The following is a 17,170-nucleotide window of genomic DNA, read 5'->3' as shown; positions in this document are numbered from 1 at the left end:
GCCGACAAACTTTGTGGGTAAAGCTGTGGAGAAACAGGTACTTTTATATGTCTTGCTGTTGAGAGTATAAATTGGTACAACCCCAATGGAAGGTACTATGGTGTATATCAGAATTACAAATGTACGTTCAGCCCTGGTCAGTTTGCTCAGTGGATAGAGTGTCAGCCCAGTATATAGAGGTCCCAGGTTTGATTTTTGGTTAGGGCACACAAGAGAGATAGGAAGGGAGAGAGATGAGAGGCATTAACTTGCACTTTTGTCACTTTAGTTGTTCATTGGTTGCTTCTTATGTGCCTTGATGGTGCAGGTGTGGGGGCTCAAGCCAAGCCAGTGACTCCTAGCTCAAGCCATTGACATGATCTCACATTCAAGCTGGCGAGCCTGTGCTCAAGCCAGATGAACCTGTACTCAAGCCTGCAACCGCAGGGTTTTGAACCTGGGGCCATCTCAGGCCAACCCTCTATCCACTGCACCACCACTGGTTGGGCAGTTGAGGCACTTTTAGTTGTTCACTGATTGCTTCTCATATGCCTTGATCAAGGGGCTCCAGCCAAGCCAGTGACTCACTTGCTCAAGCCAGTGACATTGGCTCAAGCAGCAACCTTGGGGTTCAAGCCAGCGACCATGAGATGATCCCATGCTTAAGCTGGTGAGCCAGTGCTCAAGACAGATGGGCCCATGCTCGAGCTGGTGACCTCGGGGTTTCAAATCTGGGACCTCAGCATCCCAGGTCAACACTCTATCCACTGTTTCACTACCAGTCAGGCCAAAGAAACTATTTACATAAATATTACACAAAAAGATCTATGAAATTGAAAAAATATTGAACTGATATGCTCCTAAAAATGTAGCCTAAAAACTTCTTGGGGCAGTTATTCAGGTAGCAGCTATGAACAGCCAGACACAAGGCATCATGTACTACAAGTTTAGTGGCTTCATGCAGAAATTTATAGAAACCTGACCAGGTGGTGGGACAGTGGATAGAGTGTCAGACTGGAACATGGAGGACCCAGGTTTGAAGCCCCAAGGTTGCCGGTTTGAGAGCAGGCTCACCAGTTTGAGCGTGGTGTTGCTGGCTTGAGCATGGGGTCATAGACATGACCCCAAGGTCGTTGGCTTGAAGCCCAAGGTCACTGGCTTCAGCCCAAGGTTGCTGGCTTGAGCAAGGGGTCACTTGCTCTGCTATAGCCCCTCAGTCAAGGCACATATGGAAAAGCAATCAGTGAACAACTAAGGAGACTAAGGAGCCACAATGAAGAACTGATGCTTCTCATCTCTCTCCCTTCCTGCCTGTCTGTCCTTATCTGTCCCTCTCTCTGTCACAAAAAAGAGAAAAAAAAAAGAAAAAGAGAAAGTCATAGGAGTATGGGCTTCATATGTTCCACAGGAATTAAAGTCTATGGTTTCCATAAAAGCATCAGCTATCATTTTGCTACACCAACTAAACTGACTTCTGACAAATGCTGGGTAAAATAAAGTTCCAGAACTTCAGAAATCATTCCAGAAATCTAATGGTGTGCCCATATACCAGAAATGAAGCCTGCCTGACCAAATGCTTTACTGACACTGACAGTGGGAGGGACCATCTACTGTCTGATTGCTCTCTACATGACTTCACAGCCCAGAAATAAATGAGTTAGGCTGCAAAGGACTGGTACTTTTTGGCATAAACTTTTTGAATTTTTTTTAACTTGAATGGCCTACTTAATATTTTGCAAGAAAAAAGAGAAAGAAAATAAGACAATATTTTGGTTTGTTTATAAAATGCATGTGGCCTGTCAGAGCTCATTCAACAGTTAAAACTATTATTTTTAGGTTCTGGCAGGTTGGCACAGTGGATAGAGCATCAGCCTGGTGTGAGGACAGCTTGGGTTCAATCCCCGGTCAAGGCACACAAGAGAAATGACCATCTGCTTCTCTTCCCCTCCTTCTCCCCCTTCTCTCTCTCTTCCCCTCTTGCAGCCAGTGGCTTGGTTGGTCCGAGTGTCAGCCTCAGGCACCGAGGATAGCTTGGTACTCGAGCACTGGCTCTAGACAGGGGTTACCAGGCGGATCTCTGTCAGGGCACATGCAGGAGTCTCTCTAGCTCCCTTCATCTCACTTAAATAAAAGAAAAACCTATTATTTATTATTTTTATTGATTTTAGAGAGAGAGAAAGGAAGAGAGTGAATCATCAATTTGTTGTTCCACTTATTTATGCATTCATTGGTTGAGTCTTATCTGTGCCCTGACTGGGGTTCACACTGACAATGTTGGTATACTGAGACAATGCTCTAACCCAGGGGGAGTCAACCTTTTTATACCTACCGCCCACTTCTGTATCTCTGTTAGTAGTAAAACTTCCTAACTGCCCACTGGTTCCACAGTAATGGTGATTTATAAAGTAGGGAAGTAACTTTACTTTATAAAATTTATAAAGCAGAGTTACAGCAAGTTAAAGCATATAATAATAATTACTTACCAAGTACTTTATGTCATATTTTTGCTAAGTTTGGCAGAATAAATCTTTATAAAACAACTTACTATAGTTAAATCTACCTTTTTATTTATACTTTGGTTGCTCCGCTACCACCCACCATGAAAGCTGGAATGCCCACTAGTGGGTGGTAGGGACCAGGTTGACTACCACTGGTCTAACCAATGGAGCTACCCAGCCAGGGCAAAACTAGTGTTCAAAGAAATGCTGCTCCTCTTCAAGTTTGGGCTCTTGATTTCCTTGGAGGTTCTGGATAAAGGTCGAATATACACTCATCAACAGCAGTCTGTACTGAGGTCCTTGGAGACTTAGGGTCATAGGGTGCAGAAGCCTTTCTGAGAAAGGAAGACAAAAGCCAAGGCCAGGTACATAAAATGAGAAGTTTGAGTTTGTAGTTATCTTGGAGATTTTTCCATCTCGCAGTAAAATGTTAATACAGATTATTTGCAGCATGCCTCTATTCATTGGGCAGTTTATTTCAAAGGGTTAATATTTGCCGCATCTCAGATCGTTAGTGAAATTTTATGTGTATCATTATGTATTTATTAAATAGGGGAACAGAACACCTGTTTAATGTTACATTTTAGACTGATGTCTGTTTTATTTACTTATTATTTTTTTAATTTTTATTTATTTATTTGTGACAGAGAGAGTCAGAGAGAGGGACAAACAGGAAGGGAGAGAGATGAGAAGCAGAGAAGCATCAGTTCTTTGTTGCGGCACCTCAGTTGTTCGTTGATTGCTTTCTTATATGTGCCTTGACTGGGGTTCACAGCAGACTGAGTGACTCTTTGCTCAAGCCAGCGACCTTGGGCTCAAGCTGGTGAGCCTTGCTCAAACCAGATGAGCCCATGCTCAAGCTGGCGACCTCGGGGTTTCAAACCTGGGTCCTCCGCATCCCAGTCTGACGCTCTATCCACTGCACCACCGCCCGGTCACGCTGATGTCTGGGTTTTTTTTGTTTTTGTTTTTTGCATTTTTCTGAAGCTGGAAACGGGGAGAGACAGTCAGACAGACTCCCGCATGCACCCGACCAGGATCCACTCGGCACGCCCACCAGGGGCGACGCTCTGCCCACCAGGGGGCGATGCTCAGCCTCTCCGGGGCGTCGCTCTGTCGCCACCAGAGCTACTCTAGCGCCTGGGGCAGAGGCCAAGGAGCCATCCCCAGCGCCCGGGCCATCTTTGCTCCAATGGAGCCTCGGCTGCAGGAGAGGAAGAGAAAGACAGAGAGGAAGGAGAGGGGGAGGGGTGGAGAAGCGGATGGGCGCTTCTCCTGTGTGCCCTGGCCGGGAATCGAACCCGGGACTCCTGCACGCCAGGCCGACGCTCTACCACTGAGCCAACCGGCCAGGGCTGATGTCTGTTTTATTAATGCAGCTGTGACACAAAGTCTCCTTTACCTTTAAAAATGTTATGACTTTTTTTTTTTTGAAAAGATGGGTATAAATTTATTAATACATTTGAAAGAGCATTTCCTGTTATGCAAACAGACATAGCACATGTTTAAGAAAACAGCACCTTGAAGAAGTTTCGATGTATTTACAGCAAGGTTGGGTGGGCCCCACGCCCTTTTCTGTGCACAGGGCTACCTGAGCAGTGTCTAGCTGACATCCACTTCTTTGGGATTTTCAAATCTGCTTTTTTTTTTCTGAAGTTGGAAACAGGGAGGCAGACTCCAGCATGCACCCGACCAGGATCCACCGGGCATGCCCACCAGGGGGCGATACTCTGCCCATCTGGGGCATTGCTCTGTCGCAACCAGAGCCATTCTAGGGCCTGAGGCAGAGGCCATGGAGCCATCCCCAGCACCCGGGCCAACTTTGCTCCAATGGAGCCTCAGCTGCAGGAGGGGAAGAGAGAGACAGAGAGGAAGGAGAAAGGGAGGGGTGGAGAAGCAGATGGGCGCTTCTCCTGTGTGCCCTGGCCAGGGATCGAACCCGGGACGGCCACACGCCAGGCCAATGCTCTACCACTGAGCCGACTGGCCAGGGCTCAAAAAATGTTATGACTTTAAAATTATTATTTGATTGTGTAATAAATACATAAATAATAATAAAAAAAGAATGTAGCCTAAAAATACCTGACATAAAATTGACAGAATTACAGGGAGAAATTGCTCAAAACAAGGATTTAACACATATCTCTCAGAAACTATGAGATCAATCAGGCCAGAAAAAAAAAAAAAAGAATAGGGAGATGGAAGATTTGAATCACTCAATTAACAAGTTTGATTGAATGGAATTATATAGAATCCTACAAACAACAATTAAAGATAAATACCTTTTTAGAGTTTTAGACTTTTGAGTGATGTCATTCCATTACCTATTCAAAAAATTAAACAAATGAAGTTCTTTTAAATATATATATTTACATATATATAGGAAAGATTTTGTGCTTGTGTGTGTGTGTGTGTGTTTGTGAATTTATAGATTCAATTTGAAACAAAGGTTAGAAACTCAAATGCCTTCAGGGGCTAGGCAGACCAGGTGGGGACCGCGGGTGACTGGTAGATACCCCATATCATAGGGCAGCCCCACTCAGCGCCAGCTGGTTCCACCATAGTATTGTTAGTACTGGTGCTTTTTTTCAAAATAAGGCCCAACCCTAGGTTTGAGGCCTTCTGATTTTTATATTTTGCTTCAAAATTTTGAAAAACACTAGACAGTTCAGAGAAAACACAGCCATGGTCATTATGACAGGTAGTTTACACTAGACATGTGGAACATCGAAAGTGTGGCGGGGGTGAGATGATGGCATATGTCGAGCTCTTAACGTGGGAAGACACACAACTCGATCAAAACCTCATGCATGGTTCCTTAGTATCTTAAACATAGAATTACCATATCACCCAACAATTCTTTGGCTGGGTATATACTCAGAAGTTTGAAACAGTTCTTCAAATACTTGTACACAAGTGTTCATAGGAGCACTAGTCACACAATAGCCAAAAGATAGAAACAACCATGTCCCTCAGTGGACAACGGATAAACAAATATAATATACCCATACAATAAAATATTATTTGGTCTTAAAAAGGAATGAAGCTCTGATTCATGCTACAACATGGATAAATTTTAAAAACATTTTGCCAGACAAAATGCCACAGAGTGAGTGATTCCATGTACATGAAATGTTCAGAACAAGTAAAGCCCTAGAAACAGAAAGCAGGGGCCGGGAGGAGGGGAGAATGGGGAATAACTGCCTAATGAGTAGTTTCCTTTTGGGCTGATGAAAACCTTCCAGAACTAGATAGAGGTGATGTCTGCACAACACTGTAAATGTACTAAAGACACTGAACTATTCAGTTTAAAATGGTCAAAACAGTACATTTTATGTTATATGTACTCACAAGGAAAAGAAAAAGGCCCATGGAAGAAGAGCTATTATTAACCTATTTGACAGACAAGGAAACTGAGACTCAGCGCAGGGACCAAGAGGTCTACCCAGACTGCATGCAGAGAGCCAGAAGGTGAGTCCCACCTGTACAGCCAGAACCAAAGTGCAGAATGCAGGTCTTACCTCAGACAGGTCATCCTGCTCTGGCGTGTTGGAGCCACCACTGTCCTGTTCCTCCAGATGCACCACTTCTAGGGAAGGACTGAAAGTGAGTGGAGGGTAGGGTCTCAGTGGGTTCACCCCCAGCCCCCTGTGCCCACCAGCTGTCACCTGGAAAAGGGTCCCGGGTGAGGCCCAGCTGGCGGATGATATAACGAGGGATGTCTGTCTTGACGAGGTGGCCCTCCTTGGCATGTCCCTCAGCTGCCTCTAGCAAATGGTAGAACTCCTCGGGGTTGAATTCCTGAGGCAGGGCAAGGTTGGGCTAGTGGTGGGCCCTGAGGGGCCCCTGCCAGAGCCCCTTGCCACCCTCCCAGCTCCCTCACCAGGCACTCCAGCAGCCTTGCAGGGCGTGAGATGATGATGAGCAGTTTCTTCACCAGCTGAGTGACGAAAGCTACCTCCAAGCTCTCGGAACGTTCATAGGCCTGGTAAGGGGGGCACAGTGGGGGTGGGGTTCACAGGTGCCCCGCTTGAGCCAGGCCCCCCCACAACCCCACCAGCTACACACTGCTGGTATCACATTTTGCATGTGTGTGTGTGTGTGTGTGTGTGACAGAGACAGAGAGAAACAGAAAGAGAGACAGATAGGGACAGACAGGAAGGGAGAGAGATGAGAAGCATCAATTCTTTGTTGCAGCCTGACCAGGCGGTGGCGCAGTGGATAGAGCGTCGGACTGGGATGCGGAAGTACCCAGGTTCGAGACTCCGAGGTCGCGCGCGGGCTCATCTGGCTTGAGCAAAGAGCTCGCCAGCTTGGACCCAAGGTCGCTGGCTCCAGCAAGGGGTTACTCGGTCTGCTGAAGGCCCACGGTCAAGGCACATGTGAGAAAGCAATCAATGAACAACTAAGAAGTCGCAATGCGCAACGAGAAACTGATGATTGATGCTTCTCATCTCTCTCTGTTCCTGTCTGTCTGTCCCTGTCTATCTCTGCCTCTGTAAAAAAAAAAAAAAAAAAATTCTTTGTTGCAGCACGTTAGTTGTTCATTGATTGCTTTCTCATATGTGCCTTGACCAGGGGGCTACAGCAGAGCCAATGACCCCTTGCTCAATTTAGTGACCTTAGGCTCAAGCTGGTGAGCCTTGCTAAAACCAGATGAGCCCACGCTCAAACTGGCAACCTCAGAGTTTCGAATCTGGGTCCTCCACGTCCCAGTTCGATGCTCTATCCACCGTGCCACCGCCTGGTCAGGCTGTTGTCACATTTTATAGGTGGGAAAACTATAGGTGGGCCACGAGGCCCAGTCTGCATGGTAATAATAATGATCACTATTATTATTACAGACACTGTCTTAAGACATTCACTCATTCAATTCATGTTCAGAACAGCCCTATATTTTGAGCTAAATTAGAGTCCCACAGACAGGCTCTCCGCTGGTATGCCTGAGTGGGTCTGCACTTCTCCTTCAGGTTGCTGCTCTGTTGTCACTTCATCATGGAGGCCTGCCTTAATCTCCCCATCTAATTTTTTTTAATTTTTATTTATTTATTTTATTTTATTTCAGAGACAGAGAGAGAGTCAGAGTGAGGGATAGACAGGGACAGACAGACAGGAACAGAGAGAGATGAGAAGCATCAATCATTAGTTTTTCGTTGCGCATTGCAACACCTTAGTTGTTCATTGATTGCTTTCTCATATGTGCCTTGACCATGGGCCTTCAGCAGACCGAGTAACCCCTTGCTTGAGCCAGTGACCTTGGGTCCAAGCTGGTGAATTTTTGCTCAAACCAGATGAGCCCACGCTCAAGCTGGCGACCTCAAGGTCTCGAACCTGGGTCTTCCACATCCCAGTCCGACACTCTATCCACTGCGCCACCACCTGGTCAGACTCCCCATCCTAATTTAATTGCACCCCACCTCCTAGCAGTACCCTCAATCACCATTATGCTATTTTACTTATTTTTTCTGACACATGAATACTCTCTAAATATGTCATATATATATTAATTTTTTTAAGTGAGAGAGAGACAGGAAGGGATAGAGATGAGAAGTATCAACTCATAGTTGCAGCACTTTGTTTGTTCACTGATTGCTTCTCATAATTGCCTTGACGCGGGTGGGAAGCTCCAGCCAAGCCAGTGATCTCTTGCTCAAGCCAATGACCTTGGAATCATGTTTATCATCCCATGCTCAAGCCGGTGACCTCGCACTCAAGCTGGTGAGCCTGTGCTCAAACTGGATGAGTCTACACTCAAGACGGCAACCTTGGGGTTTTGAACCTGGGTCTTTTGCATCTCAAGTCAATGCTGTATCCACTGTGCCACCACCGGTCAGGTGTCACATATTAATTTTAAAAGCCCTGGCCAGTTGGCTCAGCGGTAGAGCGTCGGCCTAGCGTGCGGAGGACCTGGGTTCGATTCCCGGCCAGGGCACACAGGAGAAGCGCCCATTTGCTTCTCCACCCCTCCGCCGCGCTTTCCTCTCTGTCTCTCTCTTCCCCTCCCACAGCCAAGGCTCCATTGGAGCAAAGATGGCCCGGGCGCTGGGGATGGCTCTGTGGCCTCTACCTCAGGCGCTAGAGTGGCTCTGGTCGCAACATGGCGACGCCCAGGATGGGCAGAGCATCGCCCCCTTCTGGGCAGAGCGTCGCCCCTGGTGGGCGTGCCGGGTGGATCCCGGTCGGGCGCATGCGGGAGTCTGTCTGACTGTCTCTCCCCGTTTCCAGCTTCAGAAAAATGAAAAAAAAAAAAAAATTTTTACTTATTGATACAAGAGAAAAAAGAGAGAGAGAAAGGGTAGGGAGGAGCCAGAAGCATTAACTCATAATAGTTGCATCTTGTGTATGTGACTTGACGGAGCAAGCCCAGGGTTTTGATTGGGCAAGCCCAGCATTCTAGATTGATGCTTTATCCATTATGCCACCACAAGTCAGGCATCATATATTAATTTATCTATCATGTCTATCAGGGTGAGGCAAAGAGGCACTCACCTTGGCTCCAAAAACCTCATTCTTCAAGATCACTAATATTTTAATGCAATATTTTAAAAATCAAAATGAATGCAGGCCCTGGCCGGCTGGCTCAGCGGTAGAGCGTCGGCCTAGCGTGCGGAGGACCCGGGTTCGATTCCCGGCCAGGGCACACAGGAGAAGCGCCCATTTGCTTCTCCACCCCTCCGCCGCGCCTTCCTCTCTGTCTCTCTTTTCCCCTCCCGCAGCCAAGGCTCCATTGGAGCAAAGATGGCCCGGGCGCTGGGGATGGCTCTGTGGCCGCTGCCTCAGGCGCTAGAGTGGCTCTGGTCGCAACACGGGGACGCCCAGGATGGGCAGAGCATCGCTCCCTGGTGGGCAGAGCATCGCCCCATGGTGGGCGTGCCGGGTGGATTCCGGTCGGGTGCATGCGGGAGTCTGTCTGACTGTCTCTCCCTGTTTCCAGCTTCAGAAAAATGGAAGAAAAAAAAAAAAGAAAAAAGAATGCAAAAAATCCATGACAAGCAAAAGAGCAAAATTTAAACAAGGACAGGATCCAAAAGGGCTGTGCACAGGCATAATGGAGCTTGAAGCAAAAGGAAAAGTGAGTGACAATCTATATATGCTTTTAAGATCATTAATGGTTTTAATAAAAATATTATTTATTGGTAAGTTTGTTTCTATTAAAACCAGGGAAGTGCCTGACCAGGCGGTGGCGCAGTGGATAGAGCATCGGACTGGGATGCGGAGGACCCGGGTTTGAGATCCCAAGGTCGCCAGCTTGAGTGCAGGCTCATCTGGTTTGAGGAAAAGCTCACCAGCTTGAACCCAAGGTCGCTGGCTCCAGCAAAGGTTTACTTGGTCTGCTGAAGGCCCGCGGTCAAGGCACATATGAGAAAGCAATCAATGAACAACTAAGGTGTTGCAACGCGCAATGAAAAACTAATGATTGATGCTTCCATCTCTTTCCGTTCCTGTCTGTCTGTCCCTGTCTATCCCTCTCTCTGACTCACTCTCTGTCTCTGTAAAAAATAAAAACAAAGGCCCTGGCCGGTTGGCTCAGCGGTAGAGCATCGGCCTAGCGTGTGGAGGACCCGGGTTCGATTCCCGGCCAGGGCACACAGGAGAAGCGCCCATTTGCTTCTCCACCCCTCCGCCGCGCCTTCCTCTCTGTCTCTCTCTTCCCATCCTGCAGCCAAGGCTCCATTGGAGCAAAAGATGGCCCGGGCGCTGGGGATGGCTCTGTGGCCGCTGCCTCAGGCGCTAGAGTGGCTCTGGTCGCAACATGGTGACGCCCAGGATGGGCAGAGCATCGCCCCCTGGTGGGCAGAGCGTCGCCCCTGGTGGGCGTGCCGGGTGGATCCCGGTCGGGCGCATGCGGGAGTCTGTCTGACTGTCTCTCCCCGTTTCCAGCTTCAGAAAAATGCAAAAAATAAAAATAAAAAATAAAAAATAAAAATAAAAATAAAAACAAATAAATAAAAATTTTAAAAAAACCCAGGGAAGTAAAACAAATTCTAGTTTAATTATAAACAAAATATTTAATCTAAAATAATGTTAAGTTTTAATATATCTATTTTTCAACTTTTTCAGTAATGAATGTTCCAGGGGGGAAAATTAATCATCCTGGTCCCAGCCTTGATGCCTATTGTTTACCTTCTGTTTCTTCCTGTTAGAATGTCAGCTTCCCTAGGGCAGGGGATTTTGTTTATTTCCAGCTGATTCTCCAGCTTTTAGGCCAGTGCTGTCCCCAGAATAAGTGCTTAATAAATATTCATAGCATTAAAGAATGAGTGAGTCCCCTTTTTATAGTAGAAGCACAGAGATTAAGTGATTTGGCAAAGATAGCACAGTAAATAAGTCATGAGCTGGACGTAAATCTAGGCTGTTTGGAGTCTGTGCTTTCAACATCTATAGACCTAGTAGCAGAATCCAAACTCAAACCCGATCCTATGCCAAAGGATATAATCATATTAACATCCTGTCCTTCAGGGCAAAGGGACAGCCCAGAGCCCCATATTCTGGTCCTTCTACCCTTATCCAACCTCATTTCCTCAATATAGTACAGTCACTTGCATTCTGTGCTTCTGGAATTTTTCAAACTTCTTGTTTTCCTGAGGGCCTTTGCATGTGCTGTTCACCCTGCTCAACACATTTCCCCCAGCTTTTCTCATAGCTGCCACCTCCTTACTATTTTTTTCCCAATTTCAATCCACCTCCTCTGGGGAGGCCTCCTGGACCCTTTAAGGGAAGCCTTAACACTCCATCTGGTTGCCCTGTTCTTTTTGCTTCATAGCCTTAAGCATCAGTTTGAAATCACTGACTTCCTTGATTTGCTTGTTTTCATGTCCCTATCCATCTATATCTAGGATATCAACCCCAGGAGGGCGGGAATATTTCTCTAGTTTGTTCACTGCTGTTGTCCCAGTGCCCCAGCACAGTGCCAAGCACACACTAAATTTTCAATAAATGTTATCCATTATCATGGAATGGGGGCACTATCTTGTTTACTTTCATTTATTCATCCATTCATCCATCCATTTAGTCAACTTTTAAAATCTTACTTTAAAGAGAGAGAAAAGGAGAAAAAGAAAGAGAGAAACATCAATTTGTTGTTCTACTCATTCAAGCATTCAGTGGCTTGGCTGAATGCCCTGCCTAGGCTCTCTGTTGCTTGTATGTGCCCTGACCTGAGTTTGAATCTGCAACTGTGAGTGTATCAGGATGACACTCTAATCAATTAATCTACCTGGTCAGGGCCATTTAATCAACATTTATTGACCAACTACTGTGTGCGGACACTGTGCTGGGCATTCGAGATACAACAGGGAACAAATAGCCAACCTCACCACTCACCTGTGGAACTGACATCGGAGTAGATGGGACAAGCCCAGGAGTATGGCTGTGCCTTTTTGCCTTCCCCCTCTTTTTCCCCACAGTCATGCATCTCCTAAACTCTAAGGGACCCCACCAGACTTGCCACCAGGGGAGCAATGGACAGTGGCAGCTTGTTCTTTTGAACCTTTCTCAAAGGCCCCTTTTTCTCTGACTTCTCGGTGAGCCAAAGCAGCCCTGCCTAGGCTCTCTGTTGCTGCTTCTATCCTAAGCCCTTCACTATTTCACTGTCCTCAGCTTTAAATAAATGTATTTGCAAAATTTAAATAAAAGATAAGAAAAAACACATTGTGATGGATGGTGTTAAGTGCTATGGTAAAATCTAAATAGACAGTGGGTAGCCCTGCTCTGACCTGTGGTGGCGCAATGGATAAAGCATAGACCAGAGCGTTGGCCTGGTGTGTGGATGTCCCAGGTTTGATTCCTGGCCAGGGCACACAGGAGAAGCACCCATCTGCTTTACCACCCTTCCCCCTCTCCTTTCTCTCTATCTCTCTCTTACACTCCTGCATCCAAGGCTCCATTGGAGCAAAGTCAGCCCAGGCACTGAGGATGGCTCCATGGTCTCCACCTCAGGCACTAGAATGGCTCTGGTTATAAGGAGCAATGCCCCAAATAGGCAGAGGATTGCGCCCTGGTGGACCTTCCGGGTGGATCCCCGTCTGGCGCTTGCCAGAGTCTGTCTTTCTGCCTTCCTACTTCTCACTTAAAAAAAAATACAGCCTGACCAGGCGGTGGCGCAGTGGATAGAGTGTAGGACTGGGATGCAGAGGACCCAGGTTCAAGACCCCGAGGTCACCAGCTTGAGCGCTGGGCTCATTTGGTTTGAGCAAAAAGCTCACCAGCTTGAACCCAAGGTCCCTGGCTCCAGCAAAGGGTTACTTGGTCTGCTGAAGGCCCGCGGTCAAGGCACATAAGAGAAAGCAATCAATGAACAACTAAGGTGTTGCAACGCGCAATGAAAAACTAATGATTGATGCTTCTCATCTCTCTCTGTTTCTGTCCATCCCTCTCTCTGACTCTCTGTCTCTGTAAAAAATTTAAAAAAAAAAAAAAAAAAAATAATACACACACACACAGTGGCCTGGCCTATAGTGGCACAGTGGATAAAGCATCGACCTGGAATGCTGAGGTTGCCAGTTTGAAACCCTGGGCTTGCCTGGTCAAGGCACATATGGGAGTTCATGCTTCCTGCTCCTCCCCCCTTCTCTCTCTCTCTTTTTCTCCTCTCTAAAATGAATAAATAAAATCTAAAAAAAAAAAAAGTGTGTGATGACTGAGCAGAGTAAGACATGTTAAATAGAGGGGTCTAAAAGGCCAATGTGAGAACTTGACATTGAGTAAAGACCTGAAGGAGGTTAAATATCTGCCTCCCCCATCAGATCTAGAGCAGGGACCACGTCCTTCTCTTCTACCCTGAATCCTCAGCTCCACGCCAGCGCCTAGAACGTGGTAGGAGCCCTCTGAGAAGGTTTGGGTGAAGGAAAGAAAGCATTGGCCTGATTTGGGGGTGCAGAATCTGGGATGAGGCCAGCCTCCCCGTGCACTCACATCCTGCAACAGCTTCTCTAGGTTCTCCTGCAATTCGTAAAAGTAGACGGTGGTAATTAGACCATCGCGAGACTTGGTCAGGCAATCCCGGGCCAGCTCGATGATCTGGTGGTGGATGAAGCTGAGCACGCCGTCGGCCAATGGCAGCACGCTGTCAGGTTCATAGGTGCAGGTGAAGTCCCGCAACTTCTCCTCCATCTGTGCTGTAGCCTGGAGGCATGGAGGGATGGAGGCAGGGCAGGGACGGTAGTGCGGAGATTAGCCCAGAGGCTGATGCCGTCAGGAAGCCGAGTTGCACGCGCCGGCCACCAGGGGACGCGCGGAGCTTAGGGGAGCTGGGCTCTGACAGCCTGACCTCCTTGCGGCGACCGGGCCCCGCCTTACCTTCGGGAACCTCTCCTTGTAGACGTGGTTCATCATCACGATCTCGTTGTCATAGGAGGAGGGGGAGCGCCCGGGGCTATGGAGAGAGAAGCACATTTTGTCCAGTTCCCTGCCCATTCGCGGGGACTAGGGTCTCGCAGTGCACAAGTCCTCAAATCACCAGCTTGGAGTTTGGGGATGCTGCCTCACCTGAGGCTCCGCGAGCGGGGCCGCACTGCCGGGGAGCGGCGGCCGCCATCCTCGTCCGTGATGCTCTCGGTGCTGCCGAAGTGTTTGGAGAGGAAGTGGAGCTCGTCCACGGTGGGCTGGTAGGGCAGCTGGTGCAGGCGCTCTTGGGAGGAGCAGGAAGACTGAGGGGAGGAGGAGGGGGAGGGCTGGGGTCAGAACTACAGCGGTTGTCCCATAGTCGGGACCCTGGGTTGAGATCCTGGGGCTGATGGACCACTGGCAAAGCTGGTATTGGGACCTGATTAGGATCCTAGAGTCCCAGGGCCCCAGTTGGCGACAGAGGGATGGGGACATGGGGATACATATAAGAACAGTGAGACAGACACAGACAAGGATGCGACTAGAGGGAGCCTATTAAAACCTGAGTCAAGTCACCTCCCTCTCTTCAGAACCCTCCATGGCCCTCACCTTACTCAAGATGAACACCAAAGTCCTGCCCACAGCCCACAGTGTTCTGCATGAACATCTGGCCCTGCCTGCTGTCACCTCTGCCCACTCTACCCTTCACTTGTACTATTCCACCCACAGAGTTGTGACCTTCTTGACAGACCTTGAACAAAGCAGGCACACTCCTCCCTCAGGGTCTTTGCACTGACTGTTCCCTCTGCCTGGAGTACATCTACTATGGACTACTGTTCTTTCCTCAAATTCTTCCTTAAATTTCACCTCTTGGGGCGGCCTCCTCTGAACCTGTCAGTTTCTTTTCTTTTTTTAACGATTTTTTAATATTTTTTTATTTATTCATTTTTAGAGAGGAGAGAGAGAGGGAGAGAGACAGAGAGAGAGAGAGAGAGAGGAGAGAGAGAGAGAGAGGAGAGAGAGAGAGGAGAGAGAGACAGAGAGAGAGAGAGAGAGGAGAGAGAGAGACAGAGAGAGAGAGAGAGGAGAGAGAGACAGAGAGAGAGAGAGAGAGAGAGAGAGAGAGAGGAGAGACAGAGAGAGAGAAGGGGGGAGGAGCTGGAAGCATCAACTCCCATATGTGCCTTGACCAGGCAAGCCCAGAGTTTCGAACTGTCGACCTCAGCATTTCCAGGTCGACGCTTTATCCACTGTGCCACCACAAGGTCTGGCCTTTTTTAACGATTTTTAAAACTTATTCATTTTAAAGATTTTAGGGGGGGGGGAGATGAGAGACAAAGAGAGAGAGAGAGAGGATGGGGAGGAGCAGGAAGCATCAACTTCCATATGTGCTTTGACCAGGTAAGCCAGAGGTTTTGAACCAGTGACCTCAGCGTTCCAGGTCAATACTTTATCCACTGTACTACCACAGGTCAGGCTACACACCTGTCACTTTCTATCCTTGCCTTATTTTGCTTTTTTTTGTGGTATTTATCTCCTGACTCATTACATCATTATTATTTATTTGCTACTACTGTCTGCTCAAGGGCAGGGACTAGCTCTGCTTGGTCCCTGGTAAGGGCTGGCATGCCATCAAGGCAAGCAAAGACCTACAGACATCAGTGGAGAGACACAAGGACAGCCACTTGATTCTGTAAACAGAACTCTCTTTTAAACATCACATCACTCACTCCCCTGCTTGAAACTCATTACTCCAACCCTGGCAAGGTAGCTCAGTTGGTTAGAACATTGTCTTGATACACCAAGGTTGTGGATTCAAGCCCCTATCAGAGCACATACAAGAGTCAACCAATGAATGCATAAATAAGTGGAAAGACAAAATGGATGTTTTTGTCTCTATTCTCTCCCCCTCTCCATCTAAACAAACAAAAACTGCCTGACCAGGTGGTGACGCAGTAGATATTGGCCTGGGAAACTGAGGACCCAGGTTCAAAACCCCGGGATAGCCAGCTTGAGCGTGGGATCATAGACATGACCCCAATGTTACTGGCTTGAGCCCAAAGGTCACTGGCTTGAAGCCCAAGGTCACTGGCTTGAGCCCAAGGTCACTGGCTTGAGCAAGAGGTCACTTACTCAGCTGGAACCCCCCAGTCATGGCACATATGAGAAACCAATCAATGAACAACTAAGGTGTTGCAATGAAAAATTGATGGTTCTCCTCTCTCTCCCTTCCTGTTTGTCCCTCTCTGTCTGTCTGTTTCTCTCTCCTGCTAAAAAAAATTTTAAAAAATTTTTAAACTTCCAACCCCATCAGTATGTAATAAAAGTCTTTAAATGTATATAATCTATGATCTACAAAAGCACAATTTCAAATAGTTCAGACTGAAATATTAATACAATTTAATATAAAGAAAAAAAAGGCCTTTCTATGGCTTCCCCCTGCAAGTTCTCTGTTGCCCCTGGGAGTTTGCACATGATGTTCCCCATTCCTTAAACACCCTACCCTTCTTTGTTTCACCTGCCAAACTCCTGCCGATCCTGTCTTGGCTTCGATGCCAACTCTGTCAGGAAGCCTTCTTTCATTCTCCCCTCAGTTAAGTCAGGTGCCTCCTCTCTGCTATCACCTCCCTTTATAATATTCCCATCACAGTTTCAATCCCTCATGTTGCAAATGCCTTCTTATTGGTCTGTCTCCTCTCATGAGAGCTTTGTGAATCCTTGGACCCTGCTCAGCTTGTTGAGCCCACCCACCACATGAGTCACATGATAAATGTCTGCTGAACATCACACCAATGGATGGGTGAGCAAACCAGAGACACAGGTAGAAAAGGGGGCAGACGAAGAGACAGATTTTGAGTATTGCAGTGGGTGAGCAAATGGACTCTGAATGAAGAATTGGGACTGGCTCTGGTCAGCAGCACACACTTGGGCAAGTGGCTTAATATAATTATCTGTAAAACAAGTCAGTGATGAATAGGGTCTCCTAGAAGATATGTCGAGGGTGGAGAACAGGGCTGAGGGTGAAGTGAGACCAGCAACTCACTAATAGATGAACAGGTGACACACTTGGAGGACAAGAAAAACCCAAAGCGCTCATTAAGGCCAGTCCAGCTGCTGGCCTGGATGGGGGACTTCAGGTAGGAGGGTCCCCTGCCCACCCACTCGCCCACCTACAACACTCACCGAGACAGTGGAGCTGGGTGTGTTGGTGCCATAGCCAGATGAAGGGAGTGAAGCCAGAGACCATCGGCGTCCATCCGCCCTGGAACCCAGCCAAGGTGCTCAGAGGCCGCCAGGTTCCACCAGTTCCCCCCCCCCCCACTGCTCGGGTTGTGAGAGAAGCCACTGGCCATGGCCAGGGCAGGGGT

The 17,170-nt window shown here is 47.7% G+C and overlaps 1 protein-coding gene across 5 annotated transcripts in view; it reads right to left on the bottom strand.

The window, feature by feature from the left end:
- The window catches only part of MAST1 (microtubule associated serine/threonine kinase 1), a 41,730-nt gene that overhangs the window by 15,220 nt on the left and 9,340 nt on the right, over positions 1 to 17,170 (bottom strand). For 4 of the 5 annotated variants that reach the window (XM_066271837.1, XM_066271845.1, XM_066271809.1 and 1 more), the window contains 7 exons: positions 16,986 to 17,064; positions 13,965 to 14,125; positions 13,776 to 13,851; positions 13,392 to 13,601; positions 6,361 to 6,462; positions 6,146 to 6,278; positions 5,999 to 6,066 (listed from right to left, as the gene is read on the bottom strand). In XM_066271837.1, coding sequence (XP_066127934.1) covers positions 5,999 to 6,066; positions 6,146 to 6,278; positions 6,361 to 6,462; positions 13,392 to 13,601; positions 13,776 to 13,851; positions 13,965 to 14,125; positions 16,986 to 17,064 — 829 coding nt within the window. The remainder of the gene's footprint in view (positions 1 to 5,998; positions 6,067 to 6,145; positions 6,279 to 6,360; positions 6,463 to 13,391; positions 13,602 to 13,775; positions 13,852 to 13,964; positions 14,126 to 16,985; positions 17,065 to 17,170) is intronic. The other variant, XM_066271828.1, reaches the window with a different exon arrangement.

The sequence above is a fragment of the Saccopteryx bilineata genome, chromosome 1 (assembly GCF_036850765.1).
Source record: "Saccopteryx bilineata isolate mSacBil1 chromosome 1, mSacBil1_pri_phased_curated, whole genome shotgun sequence".
Classification (NCBI taxonomy): Eukaryota; Metazoa; Chordata; class Mammalia; order Chiroptera; family Emballonuridae; genus Saccopteryx; species Saccopteryx bilineata.
The sequence above is the reverse complement of the archived record's forward strand: the minus strand, read 5'-3'. Positions and strand labels throughout refer to the sequence as shown.